The following is a 27675-nucleotide window of genomic DNA, read 5'->3' as shown; positions in this document are numbered from 1 at the left end:
CCCCTTCCTTTCCAGTCCTGGCAAAAGGTCTCGGTCCAAAGCGTCGAGTGTTTACTTCCCTTCGTAAAAACGCAAGCATTTTGTGTCTGTTGCTTTATCCTCGCTACTTGTTAAGTCGGCCGCGTCCTAGTAAAGAATATGGCTCCATTCGAACCCTCTCCTGGAAGATCCGTAGAATCCTGTTTACTGCAAGATGAATTTGCTTTCTTTTTAGCTGGTGAAGTTTGAAACAATCAGTGTGTCTCCGGAGCGGAGGTCCGTTCTATGAACAGTCTTTATCGACAACAAGAGAAGTGTTACATTTTAAATCTTTCAAGATTCAATATTAAAGATTGTTTAATGTCATTTCCGGAAAACATTAGTAATCTGAAGACTTTTATTACCTCATCTTACATTTATCCCACAGTTTTTGGTTTGCAAGCTTCCAACGGGTGCAAACGATGATTTTTGCCATTGAAGAAATAAACCAGAATAAGAATCTACTCCCGGGGATAACACTCGGGTATCAGATCCATGATGACTGTTCGAACCCCACGGTCGCCTCGAAGGCAGCGCTCGCTTTGGTCAACGGAGAAGATGAATCAATTGAATTCCCTCAATGTCGAGGTTCCTCCAACGTCGCTGCCATTGTTGGCTGCGAAATATCTACAAATTCCATTGTTACCGCCAGGACAATCGGTTACTTCGGAATTCCTCTGGTAATGTATTAAATATGTTTCTGCATTTATACATTGAAAAAACGATCTCCTTATTAGCAGAAATATAAAAATACGTTCCCATATCGTGTATCTTAACTTAGCATACAGGCAGAATAAAAAAATTATCTATATATATATATATAGCTTGAGATTTTACCACATGAAAAATGCCAGAAAGTGGTGATACACCATTCATAGTAATAAACAGTAGAAATATTAACTTATCCTCTGTTACTTCTCCGTGTAGTTTTACATAGAACATTGAGCAGTCAAGCCCCGGAGCATTCCATTCAACCGATGTATTGTGCCGGAATAACTAAACTATCATTTAAATAACTAACTAACTAAACTAGTCCCTTTTGTCTACACAATGTCAATGCCCGTCAGTTCTCTGCCCATTCAAGTACTCGGCTAAAGGACTCTCAAACTTCTCTATCTTATTTACTGTCTTCGCCAAATCAGACAGCCCATTCCAGACAACGAGCAATCTGTAAAAAAATGCCCGGCACATTTCCATTGACCTTTCCCATCTCTCGCTTTAAATGTCTGCATTTAAACACGAGGAGAAAAAAAACCACCACTGTGTACTCTGTCTATGACTCTCATAATCCTATACATTTCTGTTAGGATTGCCCTCATGCTCCAGCGCTCCAGGAAAAATAACCCAAGTTTCCCAAAATCTCCATAAAGCATATCCCATCTAACACAGGCAGCAACATGGTAATCGTGGCCTGCACCTCCTCCAAAGTCACTACGTCGTTTCCATAATTGAACGAACAAAATTGACAACAGTAATCCTGATGTAGCTAACTGGAGCTTTATTACAAGAATAATAAATAAGTAGTGACATGCCAGTAACATGTGTGGTTCTTCATGTTGCACATTCATGTACCATCGTGTACAATCATGAGAAGATTCACAAAGAAACGCTCGATATATATCAGTCATTTATAGTCTAAAGCCGGACACAGATATTCATCTATTGTCCTCCTTCTCAACAGGTTAGTTACTACTCCACCTGCTCCTGCCTCGGCGATAAAACAGAATACCCCACGTTTTTTAGAACTATCCCCGGCGATCAGTACCAGTCCAAACTCATTGCTGAACTGGTGAGAACCTTTGGCTGGACTTGGATTGGAACTATTAGAAGCAACACCGATTATGGTAACTTTGGAATGCAAGGATTTGTGGAACATGTGGAAAAGTTTGGGGTTTGCATTGCCTACTCTGAGTCATTTTACAGGACCGATCCACCAGAGAAAATCAGCAAAATTGTCCAGGTGATTAAACAGGCGTCTACTAAAGTGGTGGTGGCCTTTGTTAACGTTGGTGATATGCGAGTTTTATTGAACGAAATTTTGCGTCAAAATGTCACCGGTATACAGTGGATTGGAAGTGAGGCGTGGGTGACAGCAGATCTTCTCCTCCCAGAAGAAAGAGTAACTTATCTCGCAGGTACAATCGGTCCAACCACCCGCAGGACAGAGATAGATGATCTCAGAGATTATCTTCATAAAGTCCATCCTTCTAAGTTTCCTGGCAATATTTTGGTGACGGAGTTTTGGGAAAATTTATTCACCTGCTCTTTTACCAGAGACAATGGGACAAGCCCGGGGAATTCCACGGGACAAGTTCGGCAATGCACAGGGAAGGAGCAGATGGATGGGATAGAAAATGCCTACCTTCCCGAAACAATGGACGGGAGTTCATACAATGTGTATACAGCGGTCTACTCCATCGCTCACGCACTCCACAATCTGTTAACCTGTGTAGAAGGCAAAGGACCATTTGCGAATAACACCTGCGCGCATATAGCAAATTTTGAGCCGTGGCAGGTAGGCATACAATTCCTTTGTTGAAGCAAGCACCTCATTGAGAAAGCCATTAGATATGAATACACTTTGAAACATATATTGTGTTCTATTTTCATTTGCGGGTATTCAACCACTGTCCTTTATGTTTTAGCAATATAGTCCCTTTATGATGGTCAGATATTAATTCACAGAAAATGATTTCCAATGTTTCAAACTCCAATCTGTTCATCAGTGGGTAATAGTGCAACTAATATACAGAGAGGCAATCTCCACCAACCATAGTGTAATTCACGCTTAGATAATTTACAGAGGGTATTGGTGTAAAGATGAATGTTAGCAAGGTCACTGGTTGAACTGTCCCGGTTTCTGTATAGCAGCATCCTGTGAATTTTATTACCCTTTATTGGGTAATGTTAAGGGCCATCTAACAGACGGTATATTGAGCAGGGCTGTACTCTTGCGATTTTGCAGTGATTTACAGGCCGAGAGCAAGAGCATGAATTTCTATGTAGATCTACACCGGACAGTTTCTTATTCAGTATTCATGTATGTGGATGAATATCTGTGACAACCATGCTATTCCTTAAATATTTTCCACCCTCCTCGGCAGTCTCAAATATACATCTCTTCTGTACGTGGTACCTACTATGCAACACATTTCAATCATGTGCGCTTACGGCAAATTTGAATGTCTTTATTTAAATGGACGGAATCCACACCTCGATTAAAGAATAGCCGTCCTTGCTTCCTTACCTACCCTCTTCACACTACCCCCCCCCCTCCCACGCCCAGTTACTGCACTACCTCCGCACGGTGAATTTCACAGCGAAGACTGGGGAAGCCGTATATTTCGATGAAAATGGAGACCCAGTGCCAAGATATGAATTCGTGAACTTACAAAGGAATTTCAAGGGAAGTGTCGACATCGTATATGTTGGATCTTATGATGGCTCGGCCCCGCCAGGGCGTAAACTAATGATGAATGTCCGAGAGATCATGTGGAGCACGACCGGAAATATGGTAGGGCCTTCTTCTACCTTCCATTTACGCAGTCGAAATGGAAAGTAGTTGCATTTCTGGGATGTGGGCGATATAGTAGAAACAGATATTGTTGATAATACCCTCGCGCAATGTAATATAAAGTGCAGTCTCGATAGTTCGGTCTGTTTTCTTAGAGTTTAAAAGAACGAGACATTCTGATGTAGAGTACTGATGAAGGGTGTCGCCCCAAAAAGTCCGTAAGACAAAGGAGCAGAAGTCGGCCATTAGGCCCAAAAGCTGATCTGTTCTCCAATTTAGTTCCACTACCTCGCTTTCTCAACATAACCTTTGATGCTCTGGCTACTCAGCTACCTATCAATCTCTGCCATAAAAATACCTTTTGACTTGGCCTCCACTGCCGCCCGTGGCAACAAATTCCACAGATTCACCAACGTCTGGCTAAAAATATTTCTTCGCATCTCTGTTCTAAATGGGCGCCCTTCAATCCTTAAGTCATGCCGTCTCGTACCAGACTCCCCCACCACGAGAAGCAATTTTGGCACATCCACTCTGTCCATGCCTTTAACATTCGAAGTGTTTCTATGAGATCTCCCCTCATTCTTCTAAACTCAAAGGAATACAGTCTAAGAGCGGTCAAACATTCCTCGTATGTTAACCCTCTCATCCCCGGAATCATTCCAGTGGATCTTCTCTGAACCCTCTCCCACGTCAGCACATACTTTCTTAAATAAGGAGCCCAAACCTGCACACAGTACTCCATGTGAGGTCCTACCAGTGCCTTAGAGATTCTCAAAATCACATCTCTGCTCCTATACTCTAGAAATGAATGCCTTCATTCTTCTTCTTCACCACCGACTCAACCTGGAGGTTAACCTTAGGGGTGTCCTGCACGGGAACTCCCAAGTTCCGTTGCATCTCAGAACTTTGAATTTTCTCCCCAATTAAATAATAGTCTGCCCGTTTATTTCTTCTGCCAAAGTGCAAGACCATACACTTCCCAACATTTTATTTCATTTGCCACTTCTTCGCCCATTCTCTCAATCTATCCAAGTCTCTCTGCAGACTCTCTCTTTCCTCAGCACTACCGGCCCCTCCATCTATCTTTCCATCATCAGCAAACATAGCCACAAATGCATCTATCCCAAACTCCAAATCATTGATATACAACGTAAAAAGAAGCGGCCCCAACACGGACCCTTGTGGAACACCACTGGTAACCGGCAGCCAAACAGAATGGGATCCCTTTATCCCCACTCTTTGTTTCCTGCCAATCATCCAACGCTCTATCCACGTATGTAACTTTCCCGTAATTCCATGGGCTCTTATGTTGTTTAGCAGCCTCATGTGCGGCACTTTGTCAAAGGCCTTCTGAAAATCCAAATACACAACATCCACTGCATCTCCCTTCTCTAGCCTACTTGTAATTTCCTCAAAAAATTGCAATAGGTTTGTCAAACAGGATTTTCCTTTAAGGAAACCATGCTGAGTTCGTCCTATCTTGTCATATGCCTCTAGGTACTCCGTAACCTCATCCTTGACAATCGACTCCAACAACTTCCCAACCACTGATGTCAAGCTAACAGGTCTATAATTTCCTTTTTGCTTCCTTACCGCCTTCTTAAATAGCGGAGTGACATTTGCAATCATCCAGTCCTCCGGAACCATGCCAGAATCTGTTGACTTTTGAAAGATCATTGCTAATGCCTCTGCAATCTCCACAGCTACTTCTTTCAGAACACGAGATTGCATTCATCTGGTCCGGGAGATTAATCTACCCTTAGACTATTCAGCTTCCTGAGTACTTTCTCTATCGTAATTGTGACAGTGCACACTTCTCTTCCCTGACACCCTCGAGTGTCCGGTATACTGCTGCTGTCTTCCTCAGTGAAGACTGATGCAAAATACTTGTTCAGTTCCTCCACCATCTCCTTATCTCCCATTACAATTTCTCCAGCATCATTTTCTATCGGTCCTCTATCTACTCTTGCCTGTCTTTTACTCTTTATATGCTTGAAAAAGCTTTTAGTATCCTCTTTGATATTATTTGCTAGCTTTCTTTCATAGTTCATCTTTTCCCTCTTAATGAACTTCTTAGTTTCCTTTTGTAAGCTTTTATAAACTTCCCAATCCTCTGTCTTCCCACTAATGTTTCCTTCCTTGTGTGCCCTCTCCATTGCTTTTACTTTGGCTTTGACTTCTCTTGTCAGTCAGGATTGAATCCTTTTTCCATTCGAAAATTTCTTTTTCTTTTGGAATATATTTGTCTTGCACCTCCTCACTTCTCGCATAAACTCCAGCCACTGCTGCTCTGCCCTCCTGCCTGCTAGAGTCCTTTTCCAGACAACATTGGCCAGTGCTCTCTCATGCCACTGTAATTTCCTTTACTCCACTGAAATACAGGCACATCGGATTTCGGCTTCTCTCTCTCAAATTCCTCAGTGAACTCAATCATGTTATGATCACTGTCACCTAAGGGTTCTTTCATCTCAATCTCTCTAATCACCTCTGGTTCATTACACAGTACCCAATTCAGTACAGCCGATCCCCTAGTTGTCTCAACAACAAGCTGTTCTAAAAAACCATCTCGTAGACATTCTACAAATTCACTGTCTTGAGATCCAGTGCGGACATGATTTTCCCAATCCACACGTATCATTACACTGCCCTTCTGGGAAGCCTTTTCTATTTTCGTACTGCATTAGCAAACCTACCCGCAAGGAAGTTAGTCACCTTCCATTTCAGTGTAAACAGTTCCTTTTTGTACTGGTCACATCCTTCCCAGAAGAGAGCCCAATGATCCAAAAATATGAAGCCACCCTCGTGCACCAACTCCTTAGTTATGTGTTAAAGTGTATATTCTTCCTACTTATATTCATATTTATCTGATATATTTATTGACATGCGACATGGAGTAGCCCGTCCGGCCTTGCAATCCCCTAATTTAATCCCAGTCTAATCACGGGACAATTTTGAATAGCAAATTAACCTACCAACCGGTACGGCTTTGGAGCACCCAGAGTAAAACCATCGTGTTTCTGGTCTCACCAGAGCGCAGCACGGGGAGCAAACTTGAGATCACAACCAAAGAGGCCCTTTCCTGTAACTCAGCACCAGGCTTCCTCAACACAGTTTGCAGGAACTCGTCGCCCTTCCTACCCATATTATGGGTACAGACGTGGACTTCTCTGCTTCCCACATAAGAATGTTCTGGATTAGTTCCGTGATCACCTTGACTTTGGTATCTGGGAAGCAACAGCCATCTGGAAATCTTCTTCTGGTCCACAAAACCACTTGTCTGTTCCCTTAACCAATGGATGGATCCCTTATCACTACAGCTCGCCACTTCACCCCAAGCCCAACCCCCTCCCTTCGAAGACTCAATGCCAGAGATCTGAACGCCGTGGTTTCCCTCTGCTTGGTCATCCACGCCCCCTGAACACCTAATACGATAACCGGCTGTCGGGTGCGCTGCAATTGTTGGCTATCCCCATTCCATATCTTGTCCGTCGCCCTGTTACCTGTGACCTGCAACTTGGTGTAACTACCTCCCCGTATAACCTGGCATTCAACGCCTGTTTTTCTGGAATGATCCAGAATTCGGGTATAAACTGTTGCATAGAATTAGAATGTAGTTTACAGTCCCCATTTCTAATATGGACGCCTTCACTGGGAGATTTTAACACTCCTTATTCACTTACTTCCGGCGAAGCGTTGCTGATTTCAAACTCTAGAAATCATCTTCTCTGATATGAGTCAAAACACCTCTGTTTCTCCAGTTCTGCCATGTAGTTATTTCAGCAACCCCCGCTTGTGGCTTCACATCCGTCGCGTATAATATTGCCCAGATTTAAATTAGTTCAACGTTCATTGGACAATTTAATTTTCTTTTATTTAACGGGATCCATTTCATCTTTTCTCTGCTGTTTTGCATGTTTCATGCGTGCATTTGCACATCCAACGGATACTATCAGGATGTTTTCTCTTGTTTCAGATCCCACGAGCTATTTGCTCAGAGCCCTGTCTTCCGGGAACACGAAAAGTAAGCCGGAAAGGGCAGCCGATATGTTGTTTTGACTGTGCAGAGTGCGCCGATGGTGAGTTCAGCAACGCCACTGGTAAGTGGTGAGATGAACAGCAATGTCGTTCAATTCCGCAGTTCTGTGCTCACACACATTTTCATGTGAAATTATTATTTTTCCAGATTCCACGGATTGCATCAAGTGTCCATCGGAATACTGGTCCAATCAGGCAAAAACGCAATGTGTCCTAAAGAAGGTTGAGTTCCTTTCCTTCGGAGAAGTTCTAGGGTTTGTATTAGTGACGCTTTCTCTAGTAGGAGTGTTTTTTACACTGGCCACCGCCGCCATTTTCTACCGACACCGAGAAACACCTATAGTCAAAGCGAACAACTCCGAACTCAGTTTCCTGCTCCTCTTCGCCCTCCTGCTTTGTTTCATTTGCTCGCTCGCCTTCATTGGAGAACCATCCAGCTTGTCTTGTATGTTGCGCCGCACGTCTTTCGGAGTTGTGTTCGTTCTCTGTATTTCATGTATTTTGAGCAAAACCATCCTTGTAGTGGTTGCCTTTAAAGCAACTCTTCCCAACAGTAGTGTGATGAATTGGTTCGGACCCGGGCAGCAACGCTTGGGCGTCTTCATCCTTACTTTTTTGCAAGGTTTAGTTTGTGTTGTCTGGCTATGCGTGTCACCTCCCTATCCCCTGAAAAACATGAGATATTACAGAGACATCATTATTATGGAATGTGACGCTGGCTCATTGATCGCCTTTTACATAGTCTCTGTCTATATTGCTCTGTTGTCTATTGTGTGTTTAGTGCTTGCATTCCTTGCCCGGAAACTTCCGGACAGCTTCAACGATGCCAAGTACATCACCTTCAGCATGTTGATCTTTTGCGCTGTTTGGATAACATTCATTCCAGCCTATGTGAGCTCACCGGGAAAGTATACCGTGGCTGTTGAAGTATTCGCTATCTGGGCATCGAGCTTCGGTCTGCTCGTCTGTATTTTTGCACCGAAATGTTACATTATCTTACTGAAACCTGATAGTAATACAAAGAAACATATGATGGCGAAAGGTACTTCTCTGTAGCTACCATCTGCCTTTCGTATCATTGTTACATTAGTGTGTGTAATCCGCGGTTATTATCATCGTTATTTATTCAGAAATGTAGCAGGGTAATAGGCCCTTCTAGTCAAACTAGAAGGAACTAGCTCAATTGCACCCATTTGACCATTAACCCACTACCCCGCAAGTCATTGGAACGTGGGAGGTAATCGGATCACGGTAGAACGTACAAAGTCTTTACAGATAGTGGTGGAATTGAATCCGCTCGCTGTTTCTGTCAGAGCGTTGCGCTAACCACTGCACTACCGTTCCGTCCACAAAATGTAGTGATTGTACGTAGCTTTGATTTTTTACACACACACACACACACACACACACAGAGATAGATAATATTCTGAGAAATAAACCATTTAAATCTTCTGTAAATTGTTTATATTGGATTGTGCGCAATTTTAACACAGAAGTGGACCAAGAACTAAATTTGACATCGGATTGACAAACATGATTACTTCATGATTAACTTTTACGGGTTGAAACTTTTTCACCGCCGGTAGTGATTTCAAATTTACACAATTAGGCTGTCAGTTACAATGGAACTTTAGAAAAATTAAACATTGCTTCGTTCTACTTCAACAACGACTGAGTCATGGAGAGAATTCTTAACAGGTCTCTGTTTTAGAAAGTTTAAACTTTACAACTACTCAAAAAAATACCTGTGCGGAGGGAAGTTTATAATGAACTGGGGCAGTTCCACTCACTCGGCCTCAAAAATCTTTGTCCTATGGTCCGCAAAATCGTCACGTCTGGAGACTTCCTCGGCTACAGTTTATAACCTTGATGCCTTCTGTGCCTTACCATGCCCTCCGCTCACCACGAAGATCTGCTGCACCGTTTCCTTGGCCGTTTTATCCTGCAGTACATCTCATCCGCCCAGTCCACTGGAACGGGCTTCGTATGCTGGGGTACATATCCTTATCTCACCGGAGTTGGAGATTCCCGGCTATCCATCTGGGTTTTAGCTCGCCTGTCGAAGCGCTGTACCAGGGTGTGGCCACTGTCGCATGCAGTTACTTGAAACCACAAGTGAGAGCTGGGTGCCAGGTAGGCATCAAACGTGGACGAGTTGCCCTTGGGGGAGCACTACAAACCCGCCACCAGAGGCGCTACCGCTCCCCGACACCCAATATACCAGTTAATGTAATATATTTGATCTTAAATACATTGGAATGCTAATATCGGAGTACAAAGTTCAACTTTCAAAGTTAAAGTTCTGTTATCAAAATAAATACAACCTTGAAATTCGTCCTCGTAGAAATAACCACAAAAACAAATAAATCAATAGAACCCATTTTAAAAGACCGTCAAACACCTAATATGCGAAAAAAGAAAACAATAAGAAGTAAGTGAAAAATCTTATGAAGAAATCCAATTGCATCACAATCAGGACCTAGTACTGTAATTGCGATGCTGCTGTGGCGGGCATCAGTCTGAATACTGACGTCCCAAGGACCTAGTGGTTTAAACCCCAGAGATCTGCATCTGATGGCTTTAGAGTCGGTGAATCCTTTGGCTACAATCATGTAGATTCGTGTAGGTAGCAAGTGTGACTGCAATACTTAATAAACGTTCGAAAGAAAACACGAAAAACTATAGGTCTCTTTGTTTGTCGCAAAGCGTTGGGCAAATGCCAGAAATGTATAATAAGATGCCGAGAAAATAATAACGTGTTTGGACTGTGTTATTGTGGAGTTATGGAGAGTAGTCATGAAAGGCTAATCGGCTATTCTTCTAGGTTGTTCTAGAGCACCAGAAATTACGTCGAGAACGTTGTAGTGGCATTTTATAGTCTACTTAGTAATCCATACATTGTGGTATGACTCTATAGTGCTGTTAAAATCAATTGGGACGACGATGCTTACAGTATTAAATAGCTCAATGAAAGCATGTGATCTATCGTGATTTATTACGTGGGGGATACCAGTCCGAATTAGAATCAGAATCAGGTTTAATATCATTGGATTATGTCGTGAAATTTGCAGCTTTGCAGCAGCAGTACACTGCAATGCATATTGATAAAAAGCTGTAACTTACGGTAAGAAATGTATAATTACTAAATAAATTAAATAATATACAAAAGGAGAAAAACACAGTGAGATCGTGTTCAAGGAATCATTGTTCAATGCGAAATCTGATGGTGCAGGGGAAGAAACTCTTTCTGAAGCTTTGAATGGCTGTCTTCGTGGTCCTGTACTTCGTCCTTAATGGCAACAGTGAGACGAGGGCATGTCCTAGGGTGATGCGGGTTCTTAATAATCAATGCTACCTTCTGGAGGCATCGCCTTTTAAAGGTAGCACTGATGCTAGGGAGGGTAGTGTCATAATGAACTGTTCACAATTTTCTGCAGCCTGTAGTTTGTTTAGATCCATTGCAGTAGCCCTTCCATACTAGATGATGATGATGATGATGCAATAACGGAATGGGGACTTGTCAGAGCATATTTAAATAAGGATAAGATTTTCCACTGATGGAGAGAGCTACATTTTCGGACTGAATGTGTGAGTGATAACTAGGCCCGTTAACTCAACGGGGTGATTGATAACTTCATTGCCTAAGGTAGAAGGAGAGGAGTTATTAATTTCAAACTTTCTGCATTATCACTCAAAGAGTTATCCTGCATGTGCATGTGAAGAGAGCTGTATAACTCATTTCTTTCAACCTTAGGCCATGAACTTATGAATCACCCATCTGTGGACACTTTCTGGAGGTCCAAGATCCGTATGCTCCATGGCCGCTGGACGAAGTGCATAAATGTAGGAGGGGACAATGTTCAAAAGTATGTGTGCTAGGTTTTCTAAAATTGACTCCTTCTGCCTTAGGCCACGAACATATCAATCACATATCAATCAAATAGTCCTCCATTCCTGATGAAGGGTCTCGGCCCGAAACGTTAGATACTTTTTTCTCACGCCTGACCTGCTGAGTTCTTCCAGCGTTGTGTGCGTATTCTTTGATCCACAGCATCTGCAGTTGTATTTTTGTGAGTTAATTGCCTTTGTTCTTAAGCATGATTGGGGATAGAGGCTGCCATTTTCTGAAGACAATCTGTTCTCTATTTTGTGAGCTTGAAGTGCTTGGCTTGATCAATGTTTTAAAGAAGACGCAATGATGCTCCAGGTAAGTTGATCAACTAAGTAACATTACCAAATAAGAAGTTACTATGTGAGATCTTTTCTTGGTTGGATATAACATGCAGGCTTGAGAATGTTAGGGCTGTTTCTTGCCTGGAGTAATTCTAGCTGGTTGCGGATTGAGAATAAATAACCATAAATTATCGACAGACCTTGCTGGAAAGAGAGCAATAAATGGATACTGGCTTGAAGGTATTAAAGGTCAGACACATGGTTTGTGACCAATGGCACTCTAATGCGATATTTGAATTGATAAGGATGGATATAAAAGTGGTTGCTTCGTGTGTGCTGGCAGCGGTAACATCAAGAACAACTATTGTAGATACAAGCATGAGCAACCCTACGTGGAGCATATGCCGAGGGAATTGGGACTAAGAGGAACGCTCGACCAGCGGAGACCCCTTTTGGCCGTGTAATGTGTTTGCTATTCTTTGACTATTCAAGAAAGTGAGGGAAACTCTCTGGGTGTGAACACAATGGTCTCAATGCATGAATTCACGTACATGTTAGTCTAAACAATAAACGTCCTGATCGGTAAATACAGAATCTCTCTATGCCTCAATGATGATTATTACAAAGGGTGATTCTCATAATAGAATTGGCGTCCATGTCATGGGCTCGAGGTTAAATGCCTGTTGAGTCAGCAACAGACTCGATCCGGACTATGTGGGTGAGAAACAGAAAGAGCTGAGGAATGGGTAGCTAGTTAGTACCGAACTGGGATGAAGAATTCACAGAATTCTGCAAGTCTGAAAGACTTGGATTGTTTTGATTAAACATAAGAACATAAGGAATAGGAACAGAAGTCGGCCATCTGGCCCGTCAAGCCTGCTCCGCCATTCAATAAGATCATGGCTGATCTGGCCATGGACTCATCTCTACCCACCTGCTTTTTCCCCATTACCCTTAATTCCCCTGTTATGCAAAAATCTTTCCAACCTTGTCTTAAATTCATTTACTGAGGTCGCCTCCACTGATTCATTGGGCAGAGAATTCCACTGATTCACTGCTATCAGGAAAAAGCCGTTCCTCCTCATCACCCTACTCCCTCGAACCTTGTAGCTATGTCCATGGGTTTTAGTATCGCCTACCAGTGGAATCAGATTTCCTGCCTCTATCTCATCTATCCCTTTCATAATTTAATATGTTTCTATAAGATCTCCTCTAATTCTTTTGAATTTCAGCGCCTACAGTGCCAGCCGACTCAATCTCTCCTCATAGTCTAAATGCGTCATCTCTGGAATCAACCTGCTGAACTTCCTCTGAGCCGCCTCCAAAGCCAGTGTATCCTTCCTTAAATAAAGAGACTAGAACTGCACGCAGTACATCAGGTGCAACCTCACCAGTACCCTGTGCAGCTGCAGCGCAACCTCCCTGCTCTTAAATTCAATCTCTCTAGCAATGAAGGCCAACCTTCCATTAGCCTTCTCGATAGCCTGCTGCACCTGCAAACCAACCTTTTGTGATTCATGCAAAATCACTCCCAAGTCCCTCTGCACAGCAGCATGCTGCAATTTTTTTACCATCTAAATAATACACGGCTCTTCTATTTTTCCTTCTAAGGTGGTTGACCTCGTATTTACATATTTACCAACAATGCGCTCCATTGGCCAGATACTTGCCCACTCACTTAACCTATCTATATGTCTCTTCAGACTCTTTGTATCTTCTGCACAATTTGCTTTTCCACTCAATTTAGTATTGGAGGGGATTATTCCAGAAGTACGTATTGAGGAAATGGCCAAAATACGGGAAAATGTTGGACACTTTTTTTTTAATTGACAAAGAGAAATTGTTAGATAAGGAGTTTAATTAGCTACCGAAGGCAGAAGCATTTGCCTGCCTCAATAAGGAGTCAATTGGAGCGAGATTAGTTCGAAGACGAAACTAGGCCCCAAAAGCATATTTACATGGACGAAGAAGTATGAATGAATTTCAGCTAAAATGGTAGAAATTTGTTTTAAAAAAGAGCAAACTAAACGGGTAGAGAAGCCGATTTAGCTAAATGCCACACGGAGAAACAGTGTAGTGATTTAAAAGCAGCTGTAAATGTGATACAGAAATCAGTTTCTGAAAAAATGAAATACTAGACCATAAGAGCAGAATTAGGCCATTCAACCCATCTGCTCCATCGTGGCTGATACCGGAATGTACTCAACCCTATGCACCTGTCTTCTCGCCATATCCTTTGATGCCCTCATCGATCAGAAAACGATCGACTTCCGCCTTAAATATAAACACGGACTTGTCCTCCACCGCAGTCTGTGGCAGAGAATTCCACAGATTCATTACTCACAGGCTAAAAAAGCATCCTTCTTACCTCTGTTCTAAAGGGTTGCCACTCAGTTTTGAGGCTGTGCCCTCTAGATCTGGATACCTCCGCCATGGAAAGCATGCTCTCTACATCCATCCTATCTAATCCTTTCAACATTCGGTAGGTTTCATTGAGATCCCCATGCATCCTTCTAAATTCCAATGAATACCGGCCCAAAGCTGCCAAACGCTCCTAATATGTTAACCCCTTCATTCCCAGAATCAACATTACGAACCTTCGCGGGACTCTGTCCAATGACAACACATCCTTCCTGAGATATGGCGCGCAAAACTGCCACCATACACTAAGCGTGGTGTGACTAGTGCCTTATAAGGTTTAATATTATCTCTTTGTTTTTATATTTTATTCCCCTTGAAATAACTGCCAATATTGCATTTTCCTTCTTTACCCAGACTAAACCTGTAAGTTAATCTTCTGCAGTCTTTCTCGAGGACTGCTAAGCCCCTCTGCAACTCTGATTTTGAATCTTCTCCCCATTTAAAAAACAGTCCGCACTCTTCTCTCTTTTACATTTCCCAATACTGTATTCCATCTGCCACTTTTTTTCGCCCAGTCTTCCAATATATCTAAATCCTGCTGCAATCACATTGCTTCCACGGCACTACCAGCCACTCCACCTATCTTCGTATTATCCGGGAACTTTGCCAGAAACCCGTCAATTCCATTAAGAAATCATTGACAAGCAATGTGAAAAGTAGCGGACTCAATACTAACTCCTGAGGAACACCACTAGTCACCAGCAGCCAACCAGAAAAGGTCCCTTTTATTCCCACTCGCTGCCCCCTGCCTGTCAACCATTCTGCTCGTCATGCCAGGATCTTTCCTTTAACGCTATGGGATTTAATCTTGTTAAACAGCCTCTTGTGTGGCACCTTATCAAACGCCAACTAAAAATCCAAGTAAATGTCTTTCACTGTCTCCCCATTGTCCACCCTGCTTGTTACTTTCTCGAAGAAATATAACAGGTTTATACGATAAGATTTCCCTTGGCAGAAGCCACAGAGACTTTAACTTATCTTATCATTAGTCTCCAGGTACATCGAAAACTCATCCTTAATAATAGACTCCAACATTGCAGCCTTTTGTTCGATTTTAAATCATCCAACTTCCCATTCGCTTTCGCTACCTTATATGCCTTCTCCTTGGCTCTGATGCAGTCCTTAAGTTCATTTGTCAGCCACGGTTGCCCTCAACTACCATTTGTGAATTTCTTCCTCTGTGGGACATCTTTATCCTATGACTTGTGAACTATTCCCAGAAACCTCAGCCATCTCTGCTCTACCGTAATCCCCGACAGCCTCCTCCTCCAATCCACCTGGGCAAGCTTTTCCCTCATGCCTCTGCAATCCCCTTTACTCCACTTCAATACTCATACACGTGATTTATGCTTCTCTCTCTCAAACTGCAGTATGAATTCAATCATATTATGATCACTGCCTCCTAAGGGTCCCTTTACTACACCTCCCTAATACGATCTGGTTTATTACCCAACAACCAATCTAAGATAGCCCTTCCCCGAGTAGGGTCAAGCACAATCTGCTCTAAAAAGCCATCTTGTAGGCATTCAACAAATTCCCTCTCTTGCAATCAAAGACCAATCTAGATTTCCCAATCCCGTTGCATATTAAAGTCCACTACTACAATTGTGCCGTTCTCTTTATTACATGTCTTTTTCAGCTTCCTTTGCAATATGAACCTCACATCTTGGCTACTATTTGGAGGCCTATAAATCATTCCCATGTTTTCTTTAACCTTGCAATTTCTTAACTCCGCCCACGAATATTCAACATTCTCTGACCCTATGTCAAGTCTTTCTATAGATGTAATTCCATCTCTTACCAACAGAGCCAAACCACGGACTATGCCTTCCTGCCCATCCTTTCGATACCAAAGATATCCTTTGATGTTATGCTTCCAACTATGGCCTTCTTTCAGACACAACTTAGTGATGCCCACATGTAATACCGACCAATCTCCAATTGAGCCACGAGTTTGTCCACCTTATTCTGAATGCCATGCATATATAAATACAGGACCGTCAGTTCTGCATTCTTCGCCCTTTTGAATTTTGATTCTGTGGTACAATTTACCTCTTTGCTCTGTCTGCATTTGTACCCAATAATTGGGTTGTCTTTATTAACATTCGTGCTACACCCATCATCTACTTCTAAACCTGCTGGCTCATCCTCATTTCCCTGCTATATTAGTTTCAACCACTCCCGACTGCTCTAGTAAACCTGCCTGCAAGAATATTGGTCTCACGCAGATTAAAGTGCAACCCACCCCTTTTGTACAGGTCCCACTTGCTCCAGAGGTGGTCACAATATTCCAGAAATCTGAATCCTGCCGCCTGCTCCAGTTCTTTAGCCACATATTTATCTGCCACCTCATTCTATTCCTATCCTCACTGTCGCTAGGAAAGTGAACTTCCTTTACCTGAGGAAAGGTAAGCATCCCACTGCGTTTGGTCCCGTTTATGAATGACATTCCAAGAAGTATATAGAAAAAGATTATATGGAGACCACCTAGGACCAGAGCCCTCACCTAAATGGTTAAGCTAAAAAAGTATCACAAATGTTTGATCCCACTGAACCTACGCATACTGAGGCAAGAATACTGAGGAAAATGAGTTGACCACGGGAAAAGGAGACACAAAAGTCAAATAAACCTGCTAATGGGAACGTGCTTCTCTTGGCTGTCAAGCAACTGCCTGGAAAAATAAGCGTAGGGGACCCACCTGAAAGGTCTTCCCGCCATGCTATCGAATGACCAAGAAAACTAGAGGAAGTAAAATAATGTCGGAATGAGAAGAATTAGGGGTGGAGTACTTAAATGCTATACCTGGGGTCAAGAAGGACACATCAAGAGAGAATGGCCAAACCTGAGAAGTGGGAGAGTAGAGCAAGGATTTTTGACGTTGGAGGGGCCAGATAGAACAAGCCCACAAAACAATGTGAGGAGACATCGCCATCTTGGGGATTGTATCCCGAGCTTCAATGATGGTGTCAGGCCTCACCACCACGGGTGCATGAAGTAAGGTGGGTCAAGACGGGAAGAATTCTAGTGCATAGTAGGGTCGGAGGCCGCTTCGTTATCTTCTTTTGTGATAACAAGGGACACGGGTAAACGTTTGTGTCAGGGCCCAGACCCTTTCAGGGTTTTTAAACCGAATAGAAAATTGACCACGCCACACCCCAATTAACTAAAACTACAACGGAGCCTAACATGTAGTGAAACTCAGAAAACCACAAATGGGATAGAATTACTGCTAGAAGATGCAGGGAGGTTTGTCACTTTGGTACCAGGGTACCAGCATGTGCAGGTAATTTTTAATTTAACTGAAATAACGGTGCCTAAATGGTGCTCACCTACAATGAAACGATTGTTTACTCACCTTCTTGGGAGACAACTGAGCAGGTGTGAGTTTAAGCCTGTCAAAAATAGAAGGGAGAACCAATGGAATTAGTGAAAGCAGGTTTTGACACACAGGAAACAACGGTCAATGCCTTAGATGTAGTAGAAATATAAAATCAGATACAGTCTCTTCAGCTGAAATGCGGGTATTAATGGAGAACGTTATCGATATCAGCTGCAGACTGATCAGATAGGTCGGAATGCATCCCAGGGAACGCTGGACTCACGTAAAATTTTGAGGCCTCTTCAGGTTACAACGAATTTGAAAATTGAATGTATAGATCTCATGTCTCAGGGAACACATAAAGCTGAGATCAGTGCTACATTTACTAGCTGTCTTTTTGCAATGATTGGTATGAATTTATTACAATTTGAAGCACATCAAATTACAAATTGGGTATCAGATGAGCAATTAATAGAATGGATTGAAAAAGAGGTTTGCCTCTGTCATATTAGAAGTCTTAGACCAACCAAAATAGTATCGAGTACTTGTGATGATGGTAAAGGAAGGTTTTATGTTGGTGCAGTATTTTACATTTCCCATCAAGGATATAATTTAACATACTCCTTAAAAAGGGTTCACAATGAGGGTAAATAATATGAGAATACTTGGACACCCTTATGCAACCCACCAAAACATGCTATAATTATGACTGAAACCAGGAAAAGGATGGATTTATCAAATGTCATCGAGCGTGAAACCTCTGGGTTTTTCCAAAAGAGATGACCAGACAGAAACTTCTGGATTGTGGTTTCAGTACTTACAAGATTGGTCATTGTGTATTTTGCCTGTGAACAATGATTCTTTTTGCAGCTTATAGTGTGATGAACATATTATTTGACAACAGCAGCCATGAGTTACACCAAGGGATTGAAAGAATGCAATTTAGAAAATCACAATGCTGTCATTGGGGACGTGACTTTAAGTTTGACTATTGGAGGATGAGCTTTGCCTCAACCAGCCGTGGCGGTCGGAACTTTGCAATCCAATGAACTGATACGAATGGATATTTGTGGGTTTATGTTGTTACCGAGTCACTGCTGATTCCTCATTTGACTGCAGACCAGACACAAGATATGAAGGGGGCAAATAAGATAGTACATCAACGGACTAAACATACAAGGGTTGCAAAGACACACAATGATAAGGCGAATTAAAGATTGGGTGATTCAGCTGGGATAAGTTTTGGAATTGGGGTGAAATGTTCAAAGACAACCATGGTTGAGGATAATATCACATTCTGCTGTAATAATAACTTTATGTACTCAGAAAACGATGACTGATATAAAGACTGTATGAATTTAGTAAACAAATGTTAGAATGTAAGTACAGCACACCTGCTGGTGATCCATGGCAATCCTACGGGTAGTCAACAGATTAGAGGAAGATCGTGATACTGTGATAAATATCTTTGGATCACGAGGAGGGTGATGGTGCGCAGAAAGAATGAGTCTACAAAGCGGTGAATTCAAATGAATCGATGATCGTGGAAGCAGACAGACTAATTGTCTTTGCTCTTGCTGTGTGCTTGGGAGTGGAGGCTGCCAGTTAATGAAGATGCTCTACTTAGCTTGATCAGTATTTTAAAAAAAGACACAACGATGCTTCAGGTAATCTGCTCGACTGGAGATGCTTTCCATAAGAAATCATTTGTGAGATGTTCTTTGGTTGGATATAAAATGCAGACTTGTGGATGTTGGAGTTGGTGCCTGTCAGGAGTGATTCGAGTTGGTTGCTGATTGAGAACAAAGAACCATAAATTATCGACTGTCATTTGCTGGGGAGAGGACAATAAATCGATGCTGGTTTGGAGCAGAACCAATAACTAGATGTTAAACGTCAGACACTTGTGGCCAGTGATACTGGAATGCAATATTTGAATTGATAAGGGATAGATATAAAAGTGGATACTTTGTGTGTGCTGCCAGAGTAACTTCAAAGTATAACTATCTTAGATACAAGCGTGAGCGAACCTGCGTAGAACGCATGTTGAGTGAACTTGGACGAAGAGGAACACCTGCCCAGCTTAGGTAACGTCCACACTAGACCCGATAATTTTGAAAACGCCGGTTTCGCGTAAAAACGATAGGCGTCCACACTATGCATTTTTTAAAATATCTCTATCCGGATTGAAACAGAGATTTCGGCGAATCTCCTCCTGCTGCGCATGCGCAGGACACATCTACCGAAAACAAGCGACATGTTTGGTGTCGAATCTCGCCGTAAAAGTGCGCGTTTGTCTAGTTACAGACTAGAAAAACTTAAAACGACGGGCAGCTGTTGGCTTTCGCGCAGGAGAACTTAAAAGTAAAAAAAAAAACAAATACTGGAGCGTACGGAGGCAACCGACAGGGAGTTCACAGACGGTATGACCGGCTGACGACGAACATTGAAAAACTGACTAACTCTGTTGCATTAATAAAGCAACTTGTTAAATGTATAAAACATGTCTGCATCAGTGTTAGCTTGTATTTCCATACAATGTTACATTAGGCTGTTACACATCTATTGTCAGAGAAGTACTTGCATAAATAGGTAAACCACCTTCATGCGGGCAAGGACAGAAACAGGGCTGATGCACCATCAATAACTCTCGGAGACGGGAGGCGATCGATAGGCTTTTATTAGCTGCAAGAGACCACGATTAGCGGCTAGAGCCCACCACACAACATCCTGGAGACTGAGGGAGGAGCAGTGTCTCCAATCGCCTTTATACAGGGGTCTGTGGGAGGAGCCCCAGGAGCAGTCAGCAGAGGGGGCGTGTCCAGACAGGTATATGCAGTTCACCACAAGGGCAAAATGAGTATACTTATTTATTCAGTAAGTTATGGTATTTGGTGAGTACATTTCTAACTCTTCTGGCGTCAGTTTCGTTGCTGTCTGTTCTGAAATTGTTAGGTTGCATTCAAGAAAACAATGAAATAGCGCGCTGCCATCTGACAGCATTTACAGATTTCTCCGGTTAGCCCGTCCACATGGATCCGGCCAATCTGGCGTTTTCAAAAATGCACACTTTGGAGAGCGTTTCTGAAAAGCTCCTGTTTCGGGGGACGAAAACGCCGTTTTAGTGTGGACGAAGGGTAACAACGAAGAGAAAAAGCTTCGGTTACAGAGTTATCCAGCGTAGTGTGGACGTAGCCTTAGACTCCTTTGCCCGGGTAAACTCTTTGTTATTCTTTGACTATTCAGGAGAGTCGGGACAACTTAGCAGGTGTGCACACAAGGTATTTCATGTATGATTCACGTACTTGTTACCTTAAGCATTAAAGGTACTTGTCGGTAAATACAGATCTCTCTGTGCCTCACTGATCATTGTTACAAGGGGTGAATCTTATAACAAACTCATGCCTCTTGAACTCAATCTCCGACTAGTGAAAACAAAGGATAACATCCCCATCAACCCGTGCAGCAAATTTCAGCGATCTATGCACATGGGCAAAGAGCCCTCCGTTCAGATACATTTCTAGGAATCCCGCCATGAATTATATTCTTACATCAAATGCGACGTTCCAAAGTGAATCACTTCATACTTTTCCGTTTTCAACTCCACATACCAATTCTCAGCCCAGCTCTGCATTTTGTCACTGCCTTGTCCTAATTGACAAGAACTTTCTGCAGCACCACAGCTGCAGAATTTGTACCATCTGTAAACCCACTGTAAACCCACCCTTCCACTTCTTCATCCAAGTCATTTGTAAAATTCTCAAAATTGCAGTGGGCCCAGGACAGATTCCTGCAAAACACTAGTGTTGCAGACCTGCGGACAGATAATGCTCTATTTACAACCGCTCTCTGTTTTCTAAGGGCAAGCCCATTCTGAATTCACACTGCTAAATTTCTTCGAATCCCAAGCCTCCAGACTTTCTAAATGAGAGTACCCTGATGATCCTTATCACACGGTTGACTGAAATCCATTTACAGCACTTGCACTGCTGTAACTTCATCACACTGTTTTGACATATCTTTAGAATTCTGCCAGGCTTGCGAGGCTTCATCAGCCACTCGCGAAACCATTCTGACTATCCCTAAACAAACTATGCTTCTCCAAATGCCCATAAATCTTAAGAATCTTCACAAATAATTTCTCTGCCACTGCTGTAAGATCAACTTGTCCATAATTCCCACGGTTACTCCTACTCCTCTTAACCAAAGAATAAAATTTCCCACAATACAGTTACCTGTTTCTACTCCTGTGACCAGTATGGATGCTGAGATAATCGTCAAAGGTGCAGTAGTCACATCCCTCGGTTCCGTTGTAATCTTGGTTATATCCCGTCCGGCCCCAGGGACGTCTTTTCTAGTGTTTTCAAAAGTTCCAGCACATCGTCTTTCTTAAGGCTCTTCCGTTTAATATATCAGCTGACCTCACAAACATCAAGATCCCTCTCATTGATGAATACTGGAGTAAGTCAGCCCAATAAGTTCACTTTATTTTCTTCCCCCCCCCCCCACACACACACACCTTAAATATTAGGTGCCCTCGAATTTACTGAAAATATTTTAAAATCTATAACTTTGGACGATAATATCCATTATTTCAGCTGAGAAAAAAAGACTATCAGATTGTCATCTATCAGGTTTAATAAATCCTTTCTTTGCTATCAAAATCCTGGCACCGAAACATGGCCACCAATTAGTGAGGCAGGCCTGACTCTGTAAAGGGATACAGCAGCTAACGAAACTCCAGAGAATCGGAGCGTCTAAAGTAAACCCGGAAACCGGAGCGGTCGGATGCGAAACGTAACAAAATATCTATTCCTTACCAGTATCCAGAAATATCTTTGCACCATAGAATCCAGTAGCTATAAAATTTAGCAATAGTGAACAGGTAATTTGATTTTGAAGTGGAAATGCGCACTTGAAATAAGCAAGGCCAAAACAGTTATCGAATTGTACATCTCCATTCACGTAGCATAGAAGATTCACTAGCTTTCACATTCACAAGTCAGTGGGTCCATGTGGGTGGGTGATCTCCTAGGGTCAAGCAAGCAAGTCAGTGAATTCGGAGTCGGTCACCAGCAAATCTAAAGTTCAAAGCTGGAGCTAGGGTTTTGTCTTTGACGAGTCTTGGGATCAATCTTGAAAATCCAAGCCCAAAGGTCGATCAGAAGTACCGAGGTCGAGACATGATAGCTGAATCTTTGAAGCTGCAGTTATGCCGGTCCACTGGGAAAGTCGGAGCAAGTGCGAAGCTGAGGCGTGAGTCTGCTTGCCTTTGACTGTGTGTTGCTGCGACGGAGGAAAGTGGCTTGTTTTACTGTTGTTGCTGTTCTTCTGCACATAATCGGCAAAGAATATTGGTGCTGGAATGCGGCAACACTTGCGGGCTTAGGTTGTGTTGGTTCTTAACGCAAACGATGCATTTCATGCATATTTCAATGCATATAGCATATATATGTGTAAATATATATACAGTGCTCTCTTGTAAAGCAAGGAGGTTTTCAAAAACAATTAAATGAAAAGTTTCTATATATCAAAAAATTACTATAAAGAGCAGTAGACAGTTTAAAAAAAACAAATTCAAATAAATATTCGTTGTGACCACACGTTGCCTTTGCAACTGTACTAATCTCTTAGGTACACTGTAGTGCAATTCTGCACGAAAATCGGCTGGTAGGTTGTTCCAGCCACCCTTGAAGAACTTGCCGCAGTTCATTTGCAGACGTTGAGCGTCTCACTTGCTTCTGTCCCTCCAGGCAATCCTGGGCAGCCACGAAGGTGCTGAGATCTGGGCTCTGCGGAGGCCATACCATCTGAAACCACATAGAAAATCTAGAGTGCCGAAGACTTTGGCACAGTGCTCTCAATAAGTGAATCTGATATGTATCTTAATTCTTTGGATATCAACCTTAACATACATTTGACAAGTTCAAATATTCAACACATTTATTTGGAAGTGATAATGTTTGCAGCAACAAGCGATCCAGAAAAGTTGCTAGTAATTTTCTTACAGCGGGAATAATTTTAGAAAAATAATTTAACCCATCACAATTTCTTCAGGAACGATGACAATTGTGTCTTGGAATAATTTGTAATTTGTTTTACAAGCGAAATTGAACACAGTGAAACGCCAATTGCATGCAAGTTAATCGAAATATCTGATTCATTGGGTCTTGTCAGCAATTACGATTACGCTTAGCATGTCCTTGTGGACAGGATACTTGCAAAGGAAAATGACATGAGAAATGGTAGACGTAGAAGGTATGCAAGGCAATGGAAAAATTAATCAGCAATTATAGGAAGCAACACATCATATCTTCAACACTGGTGCTCCGCATTGTTGCTTCCATTGCCACCTACTCTACTCCATATGCACTCATGACTCCATACACAGCTTATGGTCTAACTCAATCTATAAGTTTTCAGATTGGTTAAGTGAATTCGGCCTTTTTTTCTTTGGAGCGACGGAGGATGAGAGGTGACCTGATAGAGGTATATAAAATGATGAGAGGCATTGATCGTGTGGATAGTCAGAGGCTTTTTCCCAGGGCTGAAATGGCTAGCACGAGAAGGCACAGTTTTAAGGTGCTTGGAAGCAGGTACAGAGGAGATATCAGAGGTAAGTTTTTTTATGCAGAGAATGGTGAGTGCGTGGAATGGGCTGGCAGTGATGGTGGTGGAGGCGGATATGTTAGGGTCTTTTAAGAGACTCCTGGCCAGAGTTGGTAAGCACACCTCCACCACCCTCTTCTTAAAAACAGGCACCCCGCAGGGCTGTGTGTTGATCCCTGTGCTCTACACACTCTTCACACATGACTGCACCCCCATCTACAGCTCTAATTCCATAATTAAATTTGTGGACGATGCCACAGTGGTTGGCCTGATCTCGGACGAGGATGAAACAGCCCACAGGCTCGAGGTAGATCATCTGATGGAGTAGTGTAAGGACAACGACCTGGTCCTTAACACTTCTAAAACAAAAGAGATGATCATTGACTTCAGGAGATCAAAGAACAGAGTACACACCACCCTCCATATACATGGGGAGGTAGTGGAAAGTGTAGAACACCTAAAGTTCCTTGGAGTTATGTTGTCAAAACAGCTGACATGGACCACCAACACCTTGATGCTTGTAAAAAAAAAAGGCACAACAAAGACTCTTCTTGCTCAGAAAGCTGAAACAGGCCAAACTCCCAGAAAAGCTGTTGCTTAACTTCTGCAGGAGCATAATTGAACCATCCTGACCAACAGCGCCACAGTGTGGTATGCCAGCTGCACAGCCGCTGAGCGACAAGACCTGCATCGCGTGGTGAAGGCGCCCCAGCGAATTGTCAGGATGGAGCTCCCAGGACTGGACTCCATCTACTCCAGCAGACTCAGGAGGAAAGCAATCAGCATAACCAGAGAGACCAAACAGCCCAGTCACTCCCTGTTTGACCCGCTTCCGTCCAGCAAAATGCTCAGGACACTAAAATCCAGAACAAATAGACTGAGGAACAGCTTCCACCCCGGAGCTGTGGCCTCCATCGCACCACACACACAGAACAGTGACTGAAACTGTGAGCACACACAAGGACTCAAATACTTGCACTAACGGCACTTTGTGCGTTACTGTGACATTCTGGTGCTGCTGTAACTTATTTTATGCTACTTAGCTATTTAATACCGTTTTTCTATTACTGTCTCGTTTTTATCTACCACTTTCATTGTACCTATGTATAATGACAATAAAGATCATTCAATTCAATATGGAGCTCAGAAAAATAGAGGGCTATGGGTAACCCTAGTTAATGTCTGGCACAGTTTTGTGGGTTGAAGGGCCTGTATCGCGCTGTAGGTTCTCTATGTTTCTAGTGCGCCGCCATGGTGAGTTCTATCCCAAGTAAAGATGAGTCTCTGCACAGGAAGGAAATAGAGAGTCTGGTAACATGGTGTCATGAAAACAGCTTTTCTCTCCATGTCAGCAAATGAAAGAGCTGGTCAGGGTCCAGTTTGTCGATGTCAATTATCTAAAGCTGTGTTCAAGCTACGTTCTTCACAGACGGTGGATTTTCATTCTTCGAGGGATCCTGAGGATGATTTGATTCCTCGCCGATTCCACCGACTGAAGTGTCGCAGGAGATCTAAAAATCGAGATAGCGGTGGAGGCCTCTGCACGGGTGACTTCCCTCTCGTTCTCAGGATGGTGAGAGAGGACTTGCTGATTCTCGCGTGGAGGAAACTCGGAATAAGTGATGCAGCAAACTGTAACATTGAAACAGCGGAGTGCTGGTCTCCCGTCTCGCTGTTGCAGGAGCGATCCTCCCTCCCTCGTTAGCGAGAGAGAGGGACAGTTGAAATGTCGAATGGGGGGAGGGAGGGGCCGGTTGATGCTTTGCTGCTGCTTCTGCGTAAAGAACCTTCCTTAGGGGTTCTAACGCTTTTCTGTCATTCATTCTTTGGGTTTTATCTCTCTGCTTCGTGGATGTCTGCAAAGAGTAAGGATTTCAGATTCAATACAGTACATATTCTCTGACGTCAAATTCAATCATTGAATCATTAACTACAGGAAGGGGTGAAGTGGTGCACAGGCACCTATCTACATCAAAGATGCTGAGATTAAGAGGGTTGGAGATTCAAGTTACTGGGAGTCAATATTACCAATAGCACATCCAGGTTAAGCCATATAGACTCATAGCAAAGAAAGCTCACCCACGCCTCCACTTCCTTAGAGGGCTAAAGGAATCTGACTTCTCCCCGTCAACCCTTGCCAAATATTACTACTACACCATAAAACGTCCCATTTGAGATGGTGCCACTGAAGGCGTGCGAGAATCTACTGGCGGTTAAAAAAGCAAAAGAAATACAACTAAATACTTCATCACTAATGCGTTTTCTGCGGGAAATTGTTGTAAACGATTACCATAAACAATAAAGAAGCAAGCAAAGCCAGGGCTGCCTCGGAGATTGAGACATGCGGTTGCATTGCAAAGTTGGAGCAAGGTCGAGACATGTTCGTGGAGAAGTGGTCAGAGCGTGGTGAAGACATTTTTGAGATGGAGTCGGACGTGCGAAGTGGAGTAATGTCGGAATGGGAGAGTTTCAGAGTCCGTCCTCTTAAATCGATAGCAAGGTCTGATCGATCTAAGCACCAGGCGATTGGAAAGGTAAGGTACATGCCGGAACGTGATGGCAGGGCCCAGGCCAAGAGCATATTGATGCGACGCAGCATGGGTCCTAGTGTGAGAGACAGCCTGATGTTTCGATGATTTAAGCGCCGAGTTGGAGTGTTGAGAGAGTGTCGGGACTGGAAGCAATGGTCGAGCCGGTTCTGCTCGCTGCTTCACGATGATTACTCGGCTCTTAGTTGCACGGAGGCTGAAACTATGGCCTGCTCCGCTGCTCAGGGCTTCGAGTCTATGGACTCTCTTTAGTTTCACTGTTGTTGCTTGCTTTGATTGTTTGCACGATTTGGGTTTTTTTCTCTTTGTGAATTCGGTTCTTGTAAATCTTCCTTTTAATTGGTTATTTCAGGTTTCTTGTTTTGTGGCTGCCCAGAAGGAGAATCTTAAGCTGGCACAATATACGTACTCTGCTAACAAATACACTTTGAACTTGAAATTAAAAAGCACTTTATCAGGATGCATTACCGTTTAAGCTAAAGTGTAGATACCGATGGTCCACTGCATCAACGACTGGACCCGATGGAGTGGGCCCAGATGCATATCAAACCAGCCAAAGGTGGAGAACAAGTTCCAGTTCAGCATTGCAGGCACAGCTATCCCAACCATCACAGAAAAGCCAATCAAGAGCTTAGGTATGGCTTTTGACAGCTCTTTAAGGGACACAACATCCTCCATTCAGGCGACCTGCACCGAGATGGATGGCTGGCTGAAATCTGTGGACAATTCTGGCCTACCTGGAAAGTATCAAACCTGGGTGTATCAGCATGGCATTCCACCTCAGGAAATGGCTGGGGATGCCAAAGAGCCTGAGCAGTATCGCACTCTATGGGCAACACAACAAGCTGCAACTACCGTTCAAATCCTTGGAGAAAGATTTGAAGGTAACACGAGCCAGAGAAGTGGTACAGTATAGGGACTCAGGTGATCTAAAGGTGGCTAGAGCAGGGATCCAAGTGAGGACTAGCAGGAAGTGGAGGGCAGAGGAAGCTGTTCAGGAAGCAGAGGCAAGGCTGCGTCGCAGGAGACTGGTGGG

The 27675-nt window shown here is 43.0% G+C and overlaps 1 protein-coding gene across 1 annotated transcript; it reads left to right on the top strand.

Moving 5' to 3' along the window:
• The first annotated feature begins 413 nt into the window (after nucleotides 1-413).
• On the top strand, nucleotides 414-27114 carry LOC132402918 (extracellular calcium-sensing receptor-like). The gene is made up of 7 exons (XM_059986021.1): nucleotides 414-698; nucleotides 1700-2533; nucleotides 3305-3532; nucleotides 7506-7629; nucleotides 7716-8609; nucleotides 26395-26624; nucleotides 26992-27114. The coding sequence occupies exons 1-7, from the start codon at nucleotides 441-443 to the stop codon at nucleotides 27112-27114; spliced, it is 2691 nt and encodes an 896-aa protein (XP_059842004.1). The 5' UTR covers nucleotides 414-440.
• Nucleotides 27115-27675: the final 561 nt, after the last annotated feature.

The sequence above is a fragment of the Hypanus sabinus genome, chromosome 2 (assembly GCF_030144855.1).
Source record: "Hypanus sabinus isolate sHypSab1 chromosome 2, sHypSab1.hap1, whole genome shotgun sequence".
Classification (NCBI taxonomy): Eukaryota; Metazoa; Chordata; class Chondrichthyes; order Myliobatiformes; family Dasyatidae; genus Hypanus; species Hypanus sabinus.
The sequence above is the reverse complement of the archived record's forward strand: the minus strand, read 5'-3'. Positions and strand labels throughout refer to the sequence as shown.

Excerpts from the sequence above, each read along its gene's own strand:
- LOC132402918 (XM_059986021.1), top strand. The coding sequence starts at position 441 with ATGATTTTTGCCATTGAAGAAATAAACCAGAATAAGAATCTACTCCCG. Across the intron at positions 7,630-7,715 it reads TGAGTTCAGCAACGCCACTG|ATTCCACGGATTGCATCAAG; the intron begins GTAAGTGGTGAG and ends TTATTTTTCCAG. Across the intron at positions 26,625-26,991 it reads AGCACCAGGCGATTGGAAAG|GTTTCTTGTTTTGTGGCTGC; the intron begins GTAAGGTACATG and ends TGGTTATTTCAG.